The sequence below is a fragment of the Lemur catta genome, chromosome 18, assembly GCF_020740605.2.
Source record: "Lemur catta isolate mLemCat1 chromosome 18, mLemCat1.pri, whole genome shotgun sequence".
Taxonomy (NCBI): Eukaryota; Metazoa; Chordata; class Mammalia; order Primates; family Lemuridae; genus Lemur; species Lemur catta.
The window spans coordinates 41,735,713-41,752,305 of NC_059145.1; the positions used below are offsets into that span (position 1 = coordinate 41,735,713).

General features: G+C 37.4%; 1 protein-coding gene across 4 annotated transcripts in view; it reads left to right on the forward strand.

Annotated features, from left to right (window-relative positions):
* ABHD5 (abhydrolase domain containing 5, lysophosphatidic acid acyltransferase) overlaps positions 1-16,593 on the forward strand; it is a 33,568-nt gene that overhangs the window by 5,371 nt on the left and 11,604 nt on the right. For 2 of the 4 annotated variants that reach the window (XR_006729887.1, XM_045530743.1), the window contains exons 2-3: positions 5,499-5,584; positions 8,152-8,524. Coding sequence is in view for 3 of the 4 variants with exons in the window: in XM_045530743.1 (XP_045386699.1) it covers positions 5,499-5,584; positions 8,152-8,524 (459 nt within the window). In the remaining variant the exon portion in view is untranslated. Of the gene's footprint in view, positions 1-1,195; positions 1,302-2,744; positions 5,407-5,498; positions 5,585-8,151; positions 8,525-16,593 lie in introns of those variants that run through there. The other 2 variants (XM_045530744.1, XM_045530745.1) reach the window with 2 other exon arrangements.

Here is a 16,593-nt window from a genome sequence, read left to right on the forward strand (position 1 = left end):
TCTTAGAGAACAAAACAGGGCTTAGCAGGAAACTTAAATGTTGATGGCATGGAGTATAAATACAATGCAATGATGTTTTTTTAAAAAGATTGTGTAGAAAGTTCAGGGAGAAATTTTGTCTCTCTCTCAAATTCAAAATACTTAAAATCAGATTCTTAGGTAAATATACTCTATTAATATGTTAAGCACATGTTACTTGGCTTTCCTTATAATTGCCACCTCTAATGTGATCTTTTAAAATTTTTCTTACTCAGAAGTCTGCTTACTGAAAAGATTCTTTCTCAGTTTTCACTGTAGTGGTTATAAAGCCGGAGTCCTTTTATTTGTTTTTTTGATTAGGTGCTTTAGAGCTTGAATCCTTGCTAATAAGCTCAGTGTCTGATTGGGCTGTGTAGGAAACCTTTTGGCTTACATTGCTTTCCCCATGCATAGTTGTTTACTTTTGGAAAGTTATACCCCTGTGGTGAATGGCTTTTCTTTGTATTGCGATTAATGCTTTGGTCTCTTCTGAAGTTAGGGCCTTAGTGATGAGAGTGATTATTGCTTACCTGCTTAAATAAAATAGAGAAGTTAGGTTTTGCTTTTCTATTTATTTTCCAAGATGGTGAGGAGGTGGCCCTGTATGTAGTTTACTGTTTTATAGCTAGGCCACATGAATTTAATTTTTACCTTGAATTTTGTGACCTCCGAAGAATGGCTAGATATCTGACAGGGTTCAGTCCTATGTCTTTAGTTCCAGTTTAATGTCCTTAGTTCCATTATTCCACATACTAAGGAATGCTGAATAACACTGAGTGGCATAGGATACCCTGTGGAAGGGCAGGGGGTCTCTTTAAAGATAGGAGGTAGGGTTGGATGGGTAAGTTTTAGAGTGTTAAAGCAATAGAGGGTGGAATGGGAAGGTATGGGAACTCCTGAGCAAAGGAGAATCAACTAAAGGATGGAAAAGATAGACTCTTGGAAATGTTCCTTTGAGCCTATTATAAGCATAGCACTCAGTCCTATAGTGTGTCTCTCTACGAAAGAAGTAGAAGATAGTTTCTATAAACATTTTATCATCTGGTTAAAGTAAAACAGGGTAGAAACATTACCAATACTTAGGGGAAGAGTGGTATCTTTACAGTTCTATTAAGAGTAAAAATAAAATATTTTACCATGTTTTGTTAAATATAGATTTTTCAGTTTAAATATACTTTAGAAAAAGCCCACTTTAAAAAATTGTCTGCTTTGATGAAAAGGCTTCTGTGAAAACATGAAGAGAATTTGATGCCTCTTGTGATTGATGATTCCTCATTTTTAAGGTAATGCACTAGGCTTGCAAACATGAAAACATTATTTTGCCCCTTCTCTGAGTTGAGCTGGTCACTAGGAGGCAAATCCATGGACAGATAATCCCACCCTTTGAAAGTTGGTTTTGTGGTAAATGGTAAATTAGTGGAGATAGGTATAATTCCTATATTATAGGTTTGTATATAACTTTTTAAACTCTGGTGCCTTGTATATGTTAGGTATTCAGAGGCTGAATTATTTTTTGAATGTACTTTTTTAAAAAGACTGAAATAAAGATTACATTTGTGTTTTCTTTGCCCCAACTTGTCTATGATGTCAGTTGGAGCAATAGTAGATTATAATTCATTTCACTATAATTTTTTTTATGCTGACCTCTGAGTCTCTCTGACAAAGAACTATGCTGTGATTTAAGACAGGGGTCCGCAACCTATGGTGAGTTGTATAATTATTTCATTATATATTACAGTGTAATAATAATAAAAATAAAGTGCACGATAAATCTAATGCACTTGAATCATCCTGAAACCATCCCCCTCCCGAGTCTGTGCAAAAATTATCTTCCATGAAAACAGTCCCTGGTGTCAAAAAGGCTGGGGACCACTGATTTAAAGGATATTTATTTAGGAAAATTGATGAGATTGAGTTGTAAGTAACTTCTTGGTGGTATTAGTTCATATTTTTATGGTCAAATATAGACCTGATGTCTGGTCAGGACAAAAGAGCTTCAGCTTAATGGTAGTTTACTTTTGTTTTTTTAAGCTCTAAAGATCATGAGATACTTTTATTTTAATTGCCCATTAACCACTTTTTTCCCAACAGATGGGAAATTGTTGAATGAAAAAATTCATTGCTGAAGACTTGAATCATTTTTCCTAGATAATTTGTAAATAGGTTACATATTTACAAATAGCTTAATATGAATAATGTTTTCTATTATATTTGTACCTTGATAATAAGTTACATGTAACATTTGTGAGGGATGCCAAAGAGGTCTAATCAATCTTATCCTATTAATGCACAAAGTTAGAAACTGGCAGCAGAGAACATTAAAGTAGAGCCTTATAATGTAGGCCATTATGTATCTTCAGACATTCTTTTCTTCATGTAATATCTCTAAAATATAACTGCCTGCCATTTAAACCTGACCAGATACAGCTACTTATAGTCCTGTCCTTTAATCATGTCTGTTTAGGTATGTAATACACACACACCCATACACACATGTACAGTATCCCTCAGGGGTTATGTTCCAAGACCTCCAGTGGATGCTTGAAAACTCAGTACTGAACCCTATGTAAATATATATATGTATATTTTATATATATGTGTTTTTGTTATACATACCTATGATAAAGTTTATAAATTAGGTAGAGTAAGAGATTAACAATAATAAAATAGAACAATTATAACAATATGCCAACGTCACCATTCTTGTGTTTTGGGGCCATTATTAAGTAAAATAAGGGTTTTACATTGTAATATCGTGACAGTTGATCTGATAACCAAGATGGCTACTGAAAGACTAATGGGAGGGTAGAGTGTTCAGAATGGACACGCTGGACAAAGGGATGATTCATATTCTGCGTGGGATGGGACTGGATAGTGCACAGTTTAAAACTTATGAATTGTTTATTTCTGGAATGTTCCATGTAATATTTTTGGATGTCTGTTGAGTGTGGGTAACTGAAAGTATGGAAAACAAAACCATAGATAAGGAGGGACTACTGTATATGTATAATACTACCGCACTTAAACTAGGAAGGTTGTTAGGTCTAAAGACAAAGTGACAAGAAAAAAAAAGTTGACTAGTAGATGAAAAAGGAATAACTTATTTATGTGAAAAAAAGTGTGGATGTTAGACTGCTATGCTTCTGATCACCTTACTATATTGTCCATGCCATTGATTACCCTTTTCTTAATTCACCTCTTTGCATCAACATTTGTTTGTTTTTTGTGTTGTTTTAGGGAGGTTCAGGCCCTTCCCCTGTCCATATACTGTCTCCTATAAAGAACCTGTGGGTACCGTAAGTGCTCTCTGCCTATAGAAATGAACCCCATCTGCCTTTCTTCATCATACTTCTGATATTTTTTATGACCGAGGCCTTCAGTTCACAAACACTGTTATCAAGCCCTCACATGACCATCCACCAGTGTGTTTGGTACTAGGGATGTAAGGATGACATTTTTAACAAGTGTTTTAGTCTTCAGCATGCTCACAGTACAGTAGGGCAGATAAATGTGTAAACAGATTGGCCAGACAGAGTGGCACAGCTACTTTAGGAGACTAAGCTGAGAGGTTTGCTTGAGCCCAGGAATTCAAGACCAGTCTGGGCAACATAGTGAGACCCTGTCTCAAAATTAAAAAACCCTCAAATAACCACAGCAGTAGTAACTGTATCTGTAATAAGGGCCAGAGGAGTGATTAATGACTTTTGGCCTTGACATCAGGGTCAGGGACAGTATCTCAGAAAAAGGCAGGGCATTCTGGGCAGAGGGAAGCACTGCTTAAAGGCTTAGAGACATATAATTGTATGAGTTTTGAGAGCTATGAGGTACTAGAAAAGTATAATGTGCAAAAGAAAATATGGAGTGGAGGTAGGCTGTGGACAGATTGTAAAATACCTCTGTGCATTCTAAGGACTGTGGACTTTATCTTGTACATAATGGACAACTCCCCAGACACTTTAAGGAAGGTAGTCACCTGAGAAAAAAGGGTTTTGGAGTCACTCAGAATTGAACTCAAATCTCTACTTGTGTCACAGACTTACTAGGTGTATACCCTTGGACTTGGTGCTTAACATTTCTGAACTTCAGTTTTTACATTTATGAAATGGGGATAACTTGAGCTGAGAATACCCTGGACTGTGAGTGACTTAATCATTCAGCAAACATATATTGAGTGCCTGTTATGATATCCAGAGAAATTCTATGGGGAAGGGAAGGGAAATATTGTAGAATGAGCCTACAAAGATTAGAAAAAGCTGGATGCTTGAGCACAGCCCTTCCAAAACTTAGCATGTTTCCCTACTTATACCTGTTCTTATTCTTGTGTTCTCTGTCATTGTAGTGGTACCCTAGGACAGAAGCCTTGGAATCCTTGTTATACCTTATTTATATCCAACCAGTTATCAAATTCAGCCTGTTTTACTTTTTAAATATTCTTTGGCCACATCTTTTTGTCTCTATCCCTATTGTTAAAGGCTTGGTTCAGGCCCTTACCTCTCATTTGGAGTCTGCAGTAGTTGGTCACTTTTCCTAGTCTAATTCATTTTTCTTTGACCAGAAAGTTCCCATTCTAAACAATACCAGCCATGTGCTGAGCCCTAGCTGTCAAATGACTGCTAAAACTCTCCATTGTCTCAGATTATTACAATAAACTTTTGGTTTGCTGCTATAGGGTGAAGGCTTTTACCCTGTCCTTGGTTGGCTATAAGCCAAGTAGTATGTCAGTTCCAGCGGCAGCACTTCCCCTGCCCCTGCCCCTGCCCACCCCCCTTCATTTCTTCACCTGTTGCCTCAGACCTGCTTCCTTGTTCTTTGTTCCTCTGTCTTCTGACAAATGCCTGAGGCGTTCTTTTCATCTACTATTGCTGAAACACAAAGCTTTTTTGTTTTTCTATTAACAGTTATTCTGTTAACCAGTTTGCCCTAAACAGATTATATATAGGCCAGCCCCCTGAGTTTGTTTTAGGGGTGTGTTACTACTCTTTACATAAGATATGAAGCCTTTTTTTTTAAACCATTCCAGATTTTAATAAGGTTTCTCTTCTCTCAACTCCCACAGCAGGTGCCTTTTATATTCTCTGTGAACCTACAGTTCAAATGAACCTACTCATGGTCTTTAACCTTTTTGCACTTCTACCCTGATAAGAAGCTGTCTTAGGAGGGAGGGGGGGATTGGTTTGTTTTTGTTTTTTGTTTTGTCTTTTCTTGTTCTGCCCACTTTTATCCTCCTTGTTTATTTAGAATCTGATTATCCGTGAAGATAAGATAGATTTTGATACCTACTTGTAGGTACACAGGCTGAAGTTAAATATCTGTATCCCAGTACTTACCACAATGCTTTGTACCTGTTAGGTCACTTTTGTCACATATGGCTTCATCATCACACAGATAGTAAGTTTCCTATGCTGCTTCTCTTCTCCATGTGACAGTCGGGAATTAAGAACATGAACTCACCTATTTGTATTTTGTTTCTGGTGTTCTAGGTCAGGATGGCTAACTGGCTGGCTCCCCACATGGTGCCCTACATCTATGTCACACCTTAAAGAAGCTGAAGAGAAAATTTTAAAACGTAAGGTTTTCTTCTTGTAAGTTAATTAAGCTATGTACTAAAATAGGTCCGATATATCACATTGCCCTGAAACTGGAGATTATGTGATCCGTCAGTTGTTGGCAGAAAACCTTTTTTCTTCTTCTATGTCATTATCAAGTGCAGAAAAGTAGGGGGTCAGAGCTTCTCAAACTTTTTGGTCTTGGGTCCCTGTTATACTCTTAAATTAATGATTCCAGGGAGCTTTGTTTATGGGCTATAGTTATCAATATTTACTGTATTAGAAATAAAAATTGAATAATTGAAAATGTTAATTTATTGATTTATTTAAAAATAATAGTAATAAACCCATTAAAGATCAAAATAAATAGCATGTTTGTAAAAAAACTACTTTTCAAACAAAAATGTAATGAGAAGAGTAATGTTGTTTACATGTTTACAAATCTCTAATGTCTGACTTAATATAAGGCTGCTGAATTCTCACATCTGCTTCTGCATTCGGTCTGTTGGGTAATCACATATCATGTGACCTCTGGAAAACTCCATTGTACACCCATCAGAGAATGAGAGTGAAGAAGGCAAATAAAGCATTAGTAGTATTATAAAAATAATTTTGACCTGGACCTCCTCAGAGGATCTCAGGGACTCCCTAGATATCCATAGACTATGCTTTGAGAGCAGACTCTAGGTATTCCAGAGCAGGCAGCCATATATATGGGAACAAATACTAGACAGAAACCAGGTAACCTGGTCTAGGCCCAGATCTGTCACTAGGTGGTTATAGGATCTTGAGCAAGTCACTTTGCTCAGCTTCTCATTTTGTACCTGTAAAATGAGGAGGTAGGATGATCCTTAGAATTCCTTCTGGTTCTAGCATTCTTTAATTCTGCGTTTCTAGTGGTATAGAAGCCTTTGTTTCTTATGAGCACTGAAAATTGTCCAAGCTTGTAATGTCAGGGCATTCCCAGGTTTCTGTGGGTTTGGTTCTCAGCAATGGTGTTTATTATATAATTTTGTTCTTCTAATACCATTTAGAGGAGTGGATTAAATAGTGTAGTTTGTATACATGATTATTTTATATGTATGTGCAGATGTTTGTCCATGCCTGCTTTTCATCCTCCTTACCACTAATGAATTTTTTTGTTTGTGCATTTGAATGATTCAGGAGTAAGTGACCATTACTGGATATGTCCTTAGGAAGGGATAATTACCCATCTTGCTTGAATTTGTAACATGAAAATGAATTTCTACTCACTCCATATACTTGGGTACTCTTGCCCTCTACAAAACTGGGAAAGTTGTCATTGTGCTTTACCCAAATGAAAAAATTTTGTCAGAAGATAAAAAAAGGGTACTGGATGCTCAATTTGTGCATTTAACAAATGTATTGATTCCCTACTGTTAGTTCTAGAGATGCAAAGAGGAGTGAGAATTGGTCCCTGCTTCAGTATTGAACCTGAAAGCAAGTGACTAATACAATAATAGAATGAGCTCTTTAATAGACACTATAGATGGTTTTTATGTGAATAGGCAGATAGCTGTGTTCAGAATGCTGAAGGGTTTGGACTGGCACTAATGCCAGAGCAACTGCTTTTCTAAAGTAGTGGTATTTCTCCCTACTTGGGGGCATGAGCTCTGTTAATAATCTGAATCAATGCTGGGTTTCTTCTTTCCTGCCAATATATGGATACACAACTTGAGATTATTTCTTTGGTTAAAGGGCATAAACTCCTGCTTCTCCCATTTGTCCACTGCAGATAAATATGCATGAGTAATTAAGGGGTATATCTAAAGTATAGCTATTTAGTTGATAATTTAATGCAAATAAATTCAAATTTAGTTTTATCTTTAGGCAATTTTGGGGAGTATATAAGTGTATAAAGTATTAATATTTAGTCCCACAGCATTGAAGGTAAGTAAGAATTTTGTTCTATAAAATTCTGATTATTTATGTTTTCTGGGAGATTGCTAGACTTGTACTCATGTTACCTGGTGCCTTATGCTGAGGAGTTCCTAATATACCCTGCCACCTTTTTTCTACTAAACTTTATGAAATGACTTAAGATTTCACTTACATGTTTAATACAGATACCATAATCCTTCCCTAAATTCATGATTACTTTTTAGGGAAAAATGATTCTTTTGAGTCAGACTTGAATCTTCAATGCTTAGTCTGTCAAATGTTCTACAGATTCAAGGTGGTATTCTTTTATTATTGTCTGAAAAGCTAGAAACCTTAAAATAATGGATTCAATGACCACTAAGTTCCTTTCTAGTTCTAGGAATATAATACCCTCATTTGATAAATGTGGAAAGAAGTCAGAAGTAAAATGACTTGCCAAAGACCTTGGTCACAGGTACTTGAGGCTTATCTGAGGTAGGTCTTTCCACTTAGATGTAAAACTTGGCTATTTAGAATTACTTACTTCAATAAAATATGTACTTTTTTTTTTTTAAAGATCTGACAATAAAGGCTAAAATCATATAACTGGATATCAGATGGGTTTCTAATTTTTGGTTATTCTGAGAATACTCCCCTTCTCAGAAATAGTGAAGTTAAGCAGAATTTCTCTTTATGTTTTCATTAGGTGTCCCTTGCACATACAAAAAAGAACCTGTTCATATATCTAATGGAAATAAAATATGGACACTGAAGTGCTCTCATAATATTTCAAATAAGACTCCACTTGTCCTCCTGCATGGTTTTGGAGGAGGTCTTGGACTCTGGGCACTGAATTTTGGAGATCTTTGCACTGATAGGCCTGTCTATGCTTTTGACCTACTGGGCTTTGGACGCAGTAGTAGACCCAGGTTTGACAGTGATGCAGAAGAAGCGGAGAATCAGTTTGTGGAATCCATTGAAGAATGGAGATGTGCCCTAGGATTGGACAAAGTGATCTTGCTTGGGCACAACCTAGGTGGCTTCCTGGCTGCTGCTTACTCACTGAAGTACCCATCAAGGTAAGTGATGGTGACAGAAGAGAGAGATTATAACTGTGGCATCCAAGTGCAAGTCTCCAGTTCCTATCTTTGGTGGTGGTTGGTGTTTGAGCCTTACATGACAGACATTCTCTTAAAGGACCTTATAGACCAAGCCACAACTGATGTCCAGTTTGGTAGCTGAAATAAGCAGATTTTCCTATTGTACGTGCTACACATTAATAGGCTTGAGAAAAGACTTTCTATTTGTTAAACTTAGAATTATATAAAATTTAGTGTATCGTGTTAAGCCACAAGTAAAAATTATTTTGTTCTTGTTTATTGTTATTATTTAAACCAATGGATTCCTAACCTTTTCTAAGTTATAGTAAACCGCAGTGGGAAACCAGAGGGTTTAAAGTGAGATCTAGGCACTAGTGCTATCTTTGTGACTTAGAGCAAGTCACTTAACCTCTAACCTTTATTTTCCTTACCTCTAAACTACAGAAAATGCACCTTCATAGTATATCTTCCAGGGTTTTTGATTATACCTTGCCTTAACCTTTCTCATTATAGAACTGTATTTCAGAGTCATTGAATTAATGAATGTTTGCTTCAAAATCTTTCTAGCATCGTCTCCTTTCTTTACCTTATTTTTTAATGCTATATCCTATTATATATGTTGCTACTCTGAGGCGAGGTCACCATTTGAGTGCTAAGAAAACAGGAGAAAAACTCATTTTTGTTTTGCTTATCTTTTGGAAAGAAACAAAAAACTGAATATCAGTATTTTTGTGTTGCCGATGTATTTTTCCATTGCACTAATTTTTAAATCCAAAATTGCAACTAACTGTGACATTGAGGGTCTGTGAATGAGACCTGGGAGGATGGTCATTTTCATAGTGCCTGTATGTACCTATGACACCACCGTATTGTATAACTCCAGTATTTAATGTACTGAGCAGCAGCCCTGTGTACCTGGGGTGTTCTTCATCTGGAATAACCACTTTTTCTCTAAAGATTCTTTATCTAAGCTTCAGCATTTACATCTAATTTTTCTGGAGAGATCATATTCCTATATGTGCTAGACAGTAATAGTTTTGTCAACTGACAGACCTATTCTTTCAAAAGAAACTCAAATTTTCTTCTTGTAGTTGGGATTTTGGGGTTACTCTCTTTTATAGGGTCCTACTCTTAGTGACAAATACCTAGTTGTATTTGTGGGGAAAGGAGAAGTAAGTGTATACTTTTCTTTTCTTTTTTGAAACAGAGTCTCACTCTTTTGCCCAGGCTAGAGTGCCGTGGCGTCAGCCTAACTCACAGCAACCTCAAACTCCTGGGCTCAAGCAATCCTTCTACCTTAGCCTCCCGAGTAGCTGGGATTACAGGCATGCGCCACCATGCCCGGCTAATTTTTTCTATATATTTTTAGTTGTTTAGCTAATTTCTTTCTATTTTTCATAGAGACAGGGTCTCGCTCTTGCTCAGGCTGGTCTCAAACTCTTGAGTGCAAAAGATTCACCCACCTCAGCCCCGCAGAGTGCTAGGATTACAGGCATGAGCCAACACACCCCGGCCAGGAAGTGTATGCTTTTCTGGTATAAGACAACAGGGCTATTTTTGGGAGTTGAACTTCCTTTGTTTATTAGCAGGTGTATATTATGTCTGTCTTGTGGAATTGATTCTCTGGAGATGTGACATGGAGCTCTGTGGGCTAGAGCCTGGTCATTAACCCCCTAAGTCTTAGAATACTTACCCTTCAGAACTATCTACTGATTAGGTCAGTTAGTGTGGTTTTCATTTGCAATTTTGAAATGCTGTAAAGAAATAGAGGGACTTCAGGAATTCAGAAGGGAATGAATATTTTAAAACCATTTATAAAAGAGAATAACAACAGGTATCTAAAACAAAGTTAGTGATCCCTGAGTTGGGCTGACTGTTATTTTAGAAAATGATTTTTGAATGTTTGTATCTGATGCTAGAAATAAAACTAGACTACTATGTCAGGACCAAGAACCACTAAGTAGTAGCATAGATGGTTATGAGAATGCTTGAAGTAATTAACATGTCTAAATTTGTCTGGTTGCCACCAAAATAGTGAACAACCACAGTGTGTTGGATATTCAAGCCTATATTCTTAACTGCATAAAACTTAAATTATTAGACACAGTTAACTTCAAAATAATGATGTTCTCTGGATTTTCAGATAAATCATGAGAGTAAGTCCAGTCAGTCAGAACACCATGCTTGGCACATAGTGGGTACCCAGCAAATATTTCTTGAATAGATAAATTTGAATAAAATTATGTAGATGATCTGATATGGTTAACAGAACTGTTAAGCAGACTCACAGATCCAAACGTTAAAACAAGATTAAACAGGACTGATTACTACAAGTATAAATGTTCATTATTATAGCAAACCTCATCTTTGGTGCTTCTTGAAGTACTAAGCATATAGGCTGGTTGTCAGGGTCGCCTTCTGTGTGGTCTGGAATGTTTTACCTGAGCTAGAGAAACTTCTCTGTGGCACACATACATTTTCTCTGGTGTAATTCACCAGTCTGCTTAGTATCAACAAACAAGTATGGAACCACCTTCTTTTAGTGCCTCATCCAGCTTTCTTTTGACCCAGGCAGCATTTTTATTATGCTGTCATGAGATTAAAATGAATCTTTTGAGTTTCAGAAAAGGTTTTTTGGGGGGCTGAGGAGAGGGAAAAAGTGGTCTGAAGACCAAATGGAATTCAAATATTAATAATTTCCTTTACTCACTGTGCCTATTTTGTCTTTCTTTCTGTCTCTCTCCGCCCCGCCCCCCCATCTTCTCTCTCTCTTTTTCCCTAATGGACTTTGAGAATGTTACTTTTTTCCTTGCCTCTTTAGATGTGACAAATATAGTCTTTATTTTTTTCTTTTAAGTAAAATGACAGCTCCTTACTTTCCGTTGTTTTATGCATGGAGGGGGAAAAACACAAAAACAACATTGTTTTATTTGTTGGGACTTAGTGTTCCAACCCATACCTATTTCAGTCTTTGTCTTCAATGGGCAGCTCCATTCTTCCATTCTTTCCTTGTAGTTTCCTTGTTTTCTTTGTTGTTGTTGTTGTTGTTGTTGTTGTTGAGACAGAGTCTCACTCTGTCACTTTGAGTAGAGTACAATGGCATCATTGTAGCTCACTGCAACCTCCAACTCCTGGACTCAAGTGATCCTCCTGCCTCAGCTTACAAGTAGCTGAGACTATAGGCGTGCGCCACAATGCCTGGCTGATTTTTTAAAATATTTTTAGTAGAGACGGGATCTCACACTTGGCTCAGGCTGGTCTAGAACTCCTGAGCTTAAGCAATCCTCCTGCCTCAGCCTCCCGGAGTGCTAGGATTACAGGCATGAGCCACCATGCCTGGCCCATTCTTTCTTTCTGTAGGACAATTTGAAGAGAAGAATGAAAATGCCTAGTTTAATGTGCTTGTTTAGGAAGGATTCTTATGATAGAGAACAAATATAAACTGATCAATTTTTGCCAAATTTTGGTACATTAGGTTAGTATTGGTGGCTCATCTATATGAGCAGCAAAGTGCCTCCATCCATAAAAGTCATTTTATAGCCTAATTTGTGGCAGTGAGCCTAGATTTTTCCCCAGATTCTTGATACTGGTTAAAAACTGAATATTAGGCAATCATTATACTTCATGTAAAAGTGCCTGCATGATTCTTCCATTGAAATATTGGTACTGAATGAAATACTCTAAAATTGTCTTCCAGCAGGTTGGTTGTGTTTAAATAATGTTGGCTGACTTTGTGTTTTGGGCCATTTAGTTTTAGTTTCTTTCTTTAAAAAGAAAATGTCTAAAGAGGCACTATATAACTATAAATTATGGCAGTTTTGAGTCACATCTATCTTTTAAAAATAGATGGTGTTAATCATACCTTAATTACAGGAATGCCCCTGTGCTTCATCATGTCGTTTGTTCATTCATCCTTCAAATATGTGCCAGGTGTTGTGCTATATGCTGGACTCAGTGGTGAGCAGTGAACAGAGCACAGAATCCCTGTGTGTCTAGGACTTACAGTGTATTGGGGGAGGACACACAAATTAAATTACTGCACAAGTAGCATAACAGCTGTGATGAGTGCTGTGGAGGGGAGGTGGGCGGTGCTGTGAGAACTCCTGATGAGACCTTGACCTGGTCTCGGGGTCCAATAATGGTACCCTAAAGAAGTGCAGCTTGAGCTGAGGTCTCAAGAGTAGCAAGTGGCTGGAGAGCATTCCAGATGGTAGGACAGGTATTGCAAAGGCCCCATGCTAGGCATATGCTTTGGCCATTCTAGAAAGGCCAGTGTGGCTGGTGGGCAGAGAAGTTATGAACTGGTTAGTAGGTGACTCCAAATGAGAGCACAACCCCCGTTCTTCTTGCCCCAAAACAACCTTACTTAATCTCAGTTCGCTTACCACAGTGTCTTAGAGATGCCATTGGTAATTTCATTAGTAGATTAAAGTGATAGATTACAAACAGTAGGGCCGTTCACATGTTAGGTGCCTTGGGCTGCCATTCTATAAAACCTTCTTCACAAGGGGGAGTAGAGTAAGCCAGCAGTAATAGCCAAAGATACCATCACCTTCTTTCATCTGTGTGTGCTCTGCTTTTCTTTTAATTTTCATTTCCTTCTGGCTCCTGCTATTCAGGACCCCATACAAAGACTATCTGTGTTCTATAGGTATTTGTTTTAAACTAAGGAAAAAGAGATTATAGAAACTTTTAACTTAGAAAGTGTTTAGAAAGAGATTCATTCCAAGTAGAATAGGTTACAACTAGTCTTTATTTCTCTAGTTAAAAGGTTTTCGGATAATTTGATCTTGAATACTTTCCTTTTGACCTTGCCTGGGTCTGTCTCCTGGTTGTACAGACCTGGGCTAAGCAATTCTTTTTGGCCCCTCTTGATAAGAAAAGCCATCCCATTTGACCTGAAGCTGGAGGTATTTAGTTTATTGTTCTCTGGGCCTTCCCTATTCTCACCCCACTGACTTGGAGCCAATGGGCAATACCTAGGGCTAACTTCATTTGGGAATACCTCCTCTGTGTGCTGACTAGAATTCTTTCTGATCTTTTTCCTTGGACTCCCTTATACATTTTGATTCTGGGTCTGATTGTTCTTCTTCTTGCATTATATCTTGCTGGTAGCTGTCTTTATATCTTATGAAAGCCAGGCTTATATCCCCTTGTTAGCATGTATGTATATATGTATGTGTGTGTATGTATGTATGTATTGATTTTCTTTCTTTCCTTCCTTTCTTTTGTTTTCTTTTCTTTTGTTTTCTTTTCTTTTCTTTCTATAGGGTCTTACTCTGTTGCCTAGGCTAGAGCACAGTGGCATCATCATAGCTTACTGCACCTCATACTCCTGGGGTCAAGCAGTCCTTCTGCCTCATCCTCCTGGTAGCTGGGACTACAGGTGTGTACCACCACACCCAGCTAATTTTGTGTATGTGTGTTTGTGTGTAGAGATGAAGTCTTGCTATGCTGCCCACGCTGATCTCAAACTCCTGGCCTCAAGCAATCCTCCTGGCTTAGTCTCCCAAAGTGCTGGGATTATAGGTGTGAGCCACCATGCCCAGCTGGTGTTTGTTAGCATTTGGACCAAATGAAATCTGGTCCCACTGTGTTGGTGCAGGTACTGTCCATTGCTTGCCCTTAAGGCTGTAATCTATTTCCCATCTTCAAACTCAAGGCCAACTCTGATAACTAACATTGAAAAGATTGCCTTTTTTATATTTCAAAACTAATGGACTGTTCTCTTGTTCTTGCTCTGCTGGTTTTCTTTGTTTTTCCTGTAGGTTAAACCAATGTCTGATTCTTGACAAAGATATTTAATAGGATGACTCACATGTGCTGTCTGGTTGGACTCAATGCATACCCGAGGAGTGAAATAACAGAGATACCCAGCAGAGGGTATCCTCTATGGCATATTAGAGAATAGAGTTTGGATAATTATACTAGTTTAGGTATATTATATGTTAAAACCAAATACCTCTTATCAAATGAGGAGATAATCTTTTCACTAGAAAAGGAGATGAGGAGTACTTGGTCTGGTGCAAAGTTGTAATAACCTGTGAGCCAAAACCTGTGATCAGGCTTTTCTGAAGAATAAAAATTAAATTTCTCACTGCTACAGGGTTCCAGCCACTGTCTTCCCGTATTCCCTGGAATAAATCCTGCTCTAGCTAGTCTATAGTACTACTATAACTAGCTTATATTTACTGGATACTTAATCATTTGATAGCCACCAACCTAACTAAGTGCTTTGCTTGGTCTGTCTCATTTGAAATCTTTACAACTAAAAATAAAAAAGCAATTATCTTCTGAGGTCTTTTACATGTAGTAAAAGCAGATGGTATGTAACTACAGTTTAGATATTGTTGTAGACTTTTTAAAAATTATTTTCCACCTTTTTTGACCAAAACTCTCCTGTATTGTTTGGAATAGAAAAATACAAAATATATCTCAAGTGTATCATTCCACAAAACTTGTTTCAGGCACCCACACATATAAAATTTTATGAACACTACTCATGCTTGTTATGATGTATTTTTCTATTCCAAATAATATGATTTTATAAAAAAACAAACTAAACTGGTTCTTGACCCTCTAAATGATTTTATTACCCACTAACGAGTAATGACCTGTGAGAATAAGAAATAACATTGATGTTCTAGTGTCATCCAGAGCACCTGAAAAATCCAGGCTGGACCAACTCCTGTGCCTACTCTGTGATTATATGCTATAAAATTTGTATATCCTTATAAACAAGGACCGAAAGGAAACATAGAAAAGCATAATAATCCAAATGTTTGCCAAGCATTTGCTATGTGCTAAGCACCATGTTAGGTTCTGAAGACACAGGATTGAACAATTATAGGGGAAATTGACTCCTTTTAAAAATAAACAGATAAAAAGGTTGCTTGCTCTAGTATATATATATATATGTGTGTGTATATATATATATATATATATACATATATATATATACTTTGCATAATTTGTTAAACTAACATTGTTACCTAGGGATAATATTTTGAAGATCGTACTAAAAAGGCAAGCCAGGCCGGGGGTGGTGGCTCAGGCCTGTAATCCTAGCACTCTGGGAGGCCGAGGCGGGAGGATCACTCGAGGTCAGGAATTCGAGACCAGCCTGAGCAAGAGCGAGATGCTGTCTCTACTGAAAATAGAAAGAAATGATGTGGACTGCTAAAAATATATATAGAAAAAATTAGCCAGGCATGGTGGCGTATGCCTGTAGTCCCAGCTACTCGGGAGGCTGAGGCAGGAGGATTGCTTGAGCCCAGGAGTTTGAGGTTGCTGTGAGCTAGGCTGACGCCATGGCACTCACTCTAGCCCAGGCAACAGAGCAAGACTCTGTCTCAAAAAAAAAAAAAAAAAAAAAGGCAAGCCAAACTAAGGCAAAAACAAAACACTTTCCTTCAAAGCTTTCCTTTGTTCTCCCCCTTCTTGGGTTAGCAGGTTAGAAAGAGCCTAAAGCAGACTAGACAAGATCTCTTAATAAATTTGTAACACAAATTTCACAGTCTTTTAGGGTAGAGTATGTTTTAATAAAGAGTTCATTTTTCTCTTTGGAAGATAAGTCAATATGAATAATACTGGCTGTTTCCTAACATGAATCTTTGCTGCTTTCGACTAAGTGGCTATTTCATTAATTTCCTAATACCTCCATCCCCCACCCCATATCTCATTGTGGGCTATAATAAAAGGAATTTAGGAGGTGGTCAAAATAAAAGAGATAGTCTTTGCCATTAAAAAATAAAACACTAATTTTCACCCCCTTTCTTATACACTATTAGGAAATATTCTCATATGAAATTTTTAGGCTGTGAAGGTACACTAAGTATATGGAAGTTTCATGTATCATGTATCTCCACACAGATTCATAGTTTTATTCCACACATCTCCTCAGTGCCATGAAATCTAGATGATAGTATTAGGATTGGTCTAGAGTTGATAAAGGTTAAGCTTTGCCCTTACTAATATGTTTATCTTACGTTGCTTAGCCTAATTTTAGAAGAGAAGGCCTTCTGCTGAAATGTCTTGTTGGTATCCAT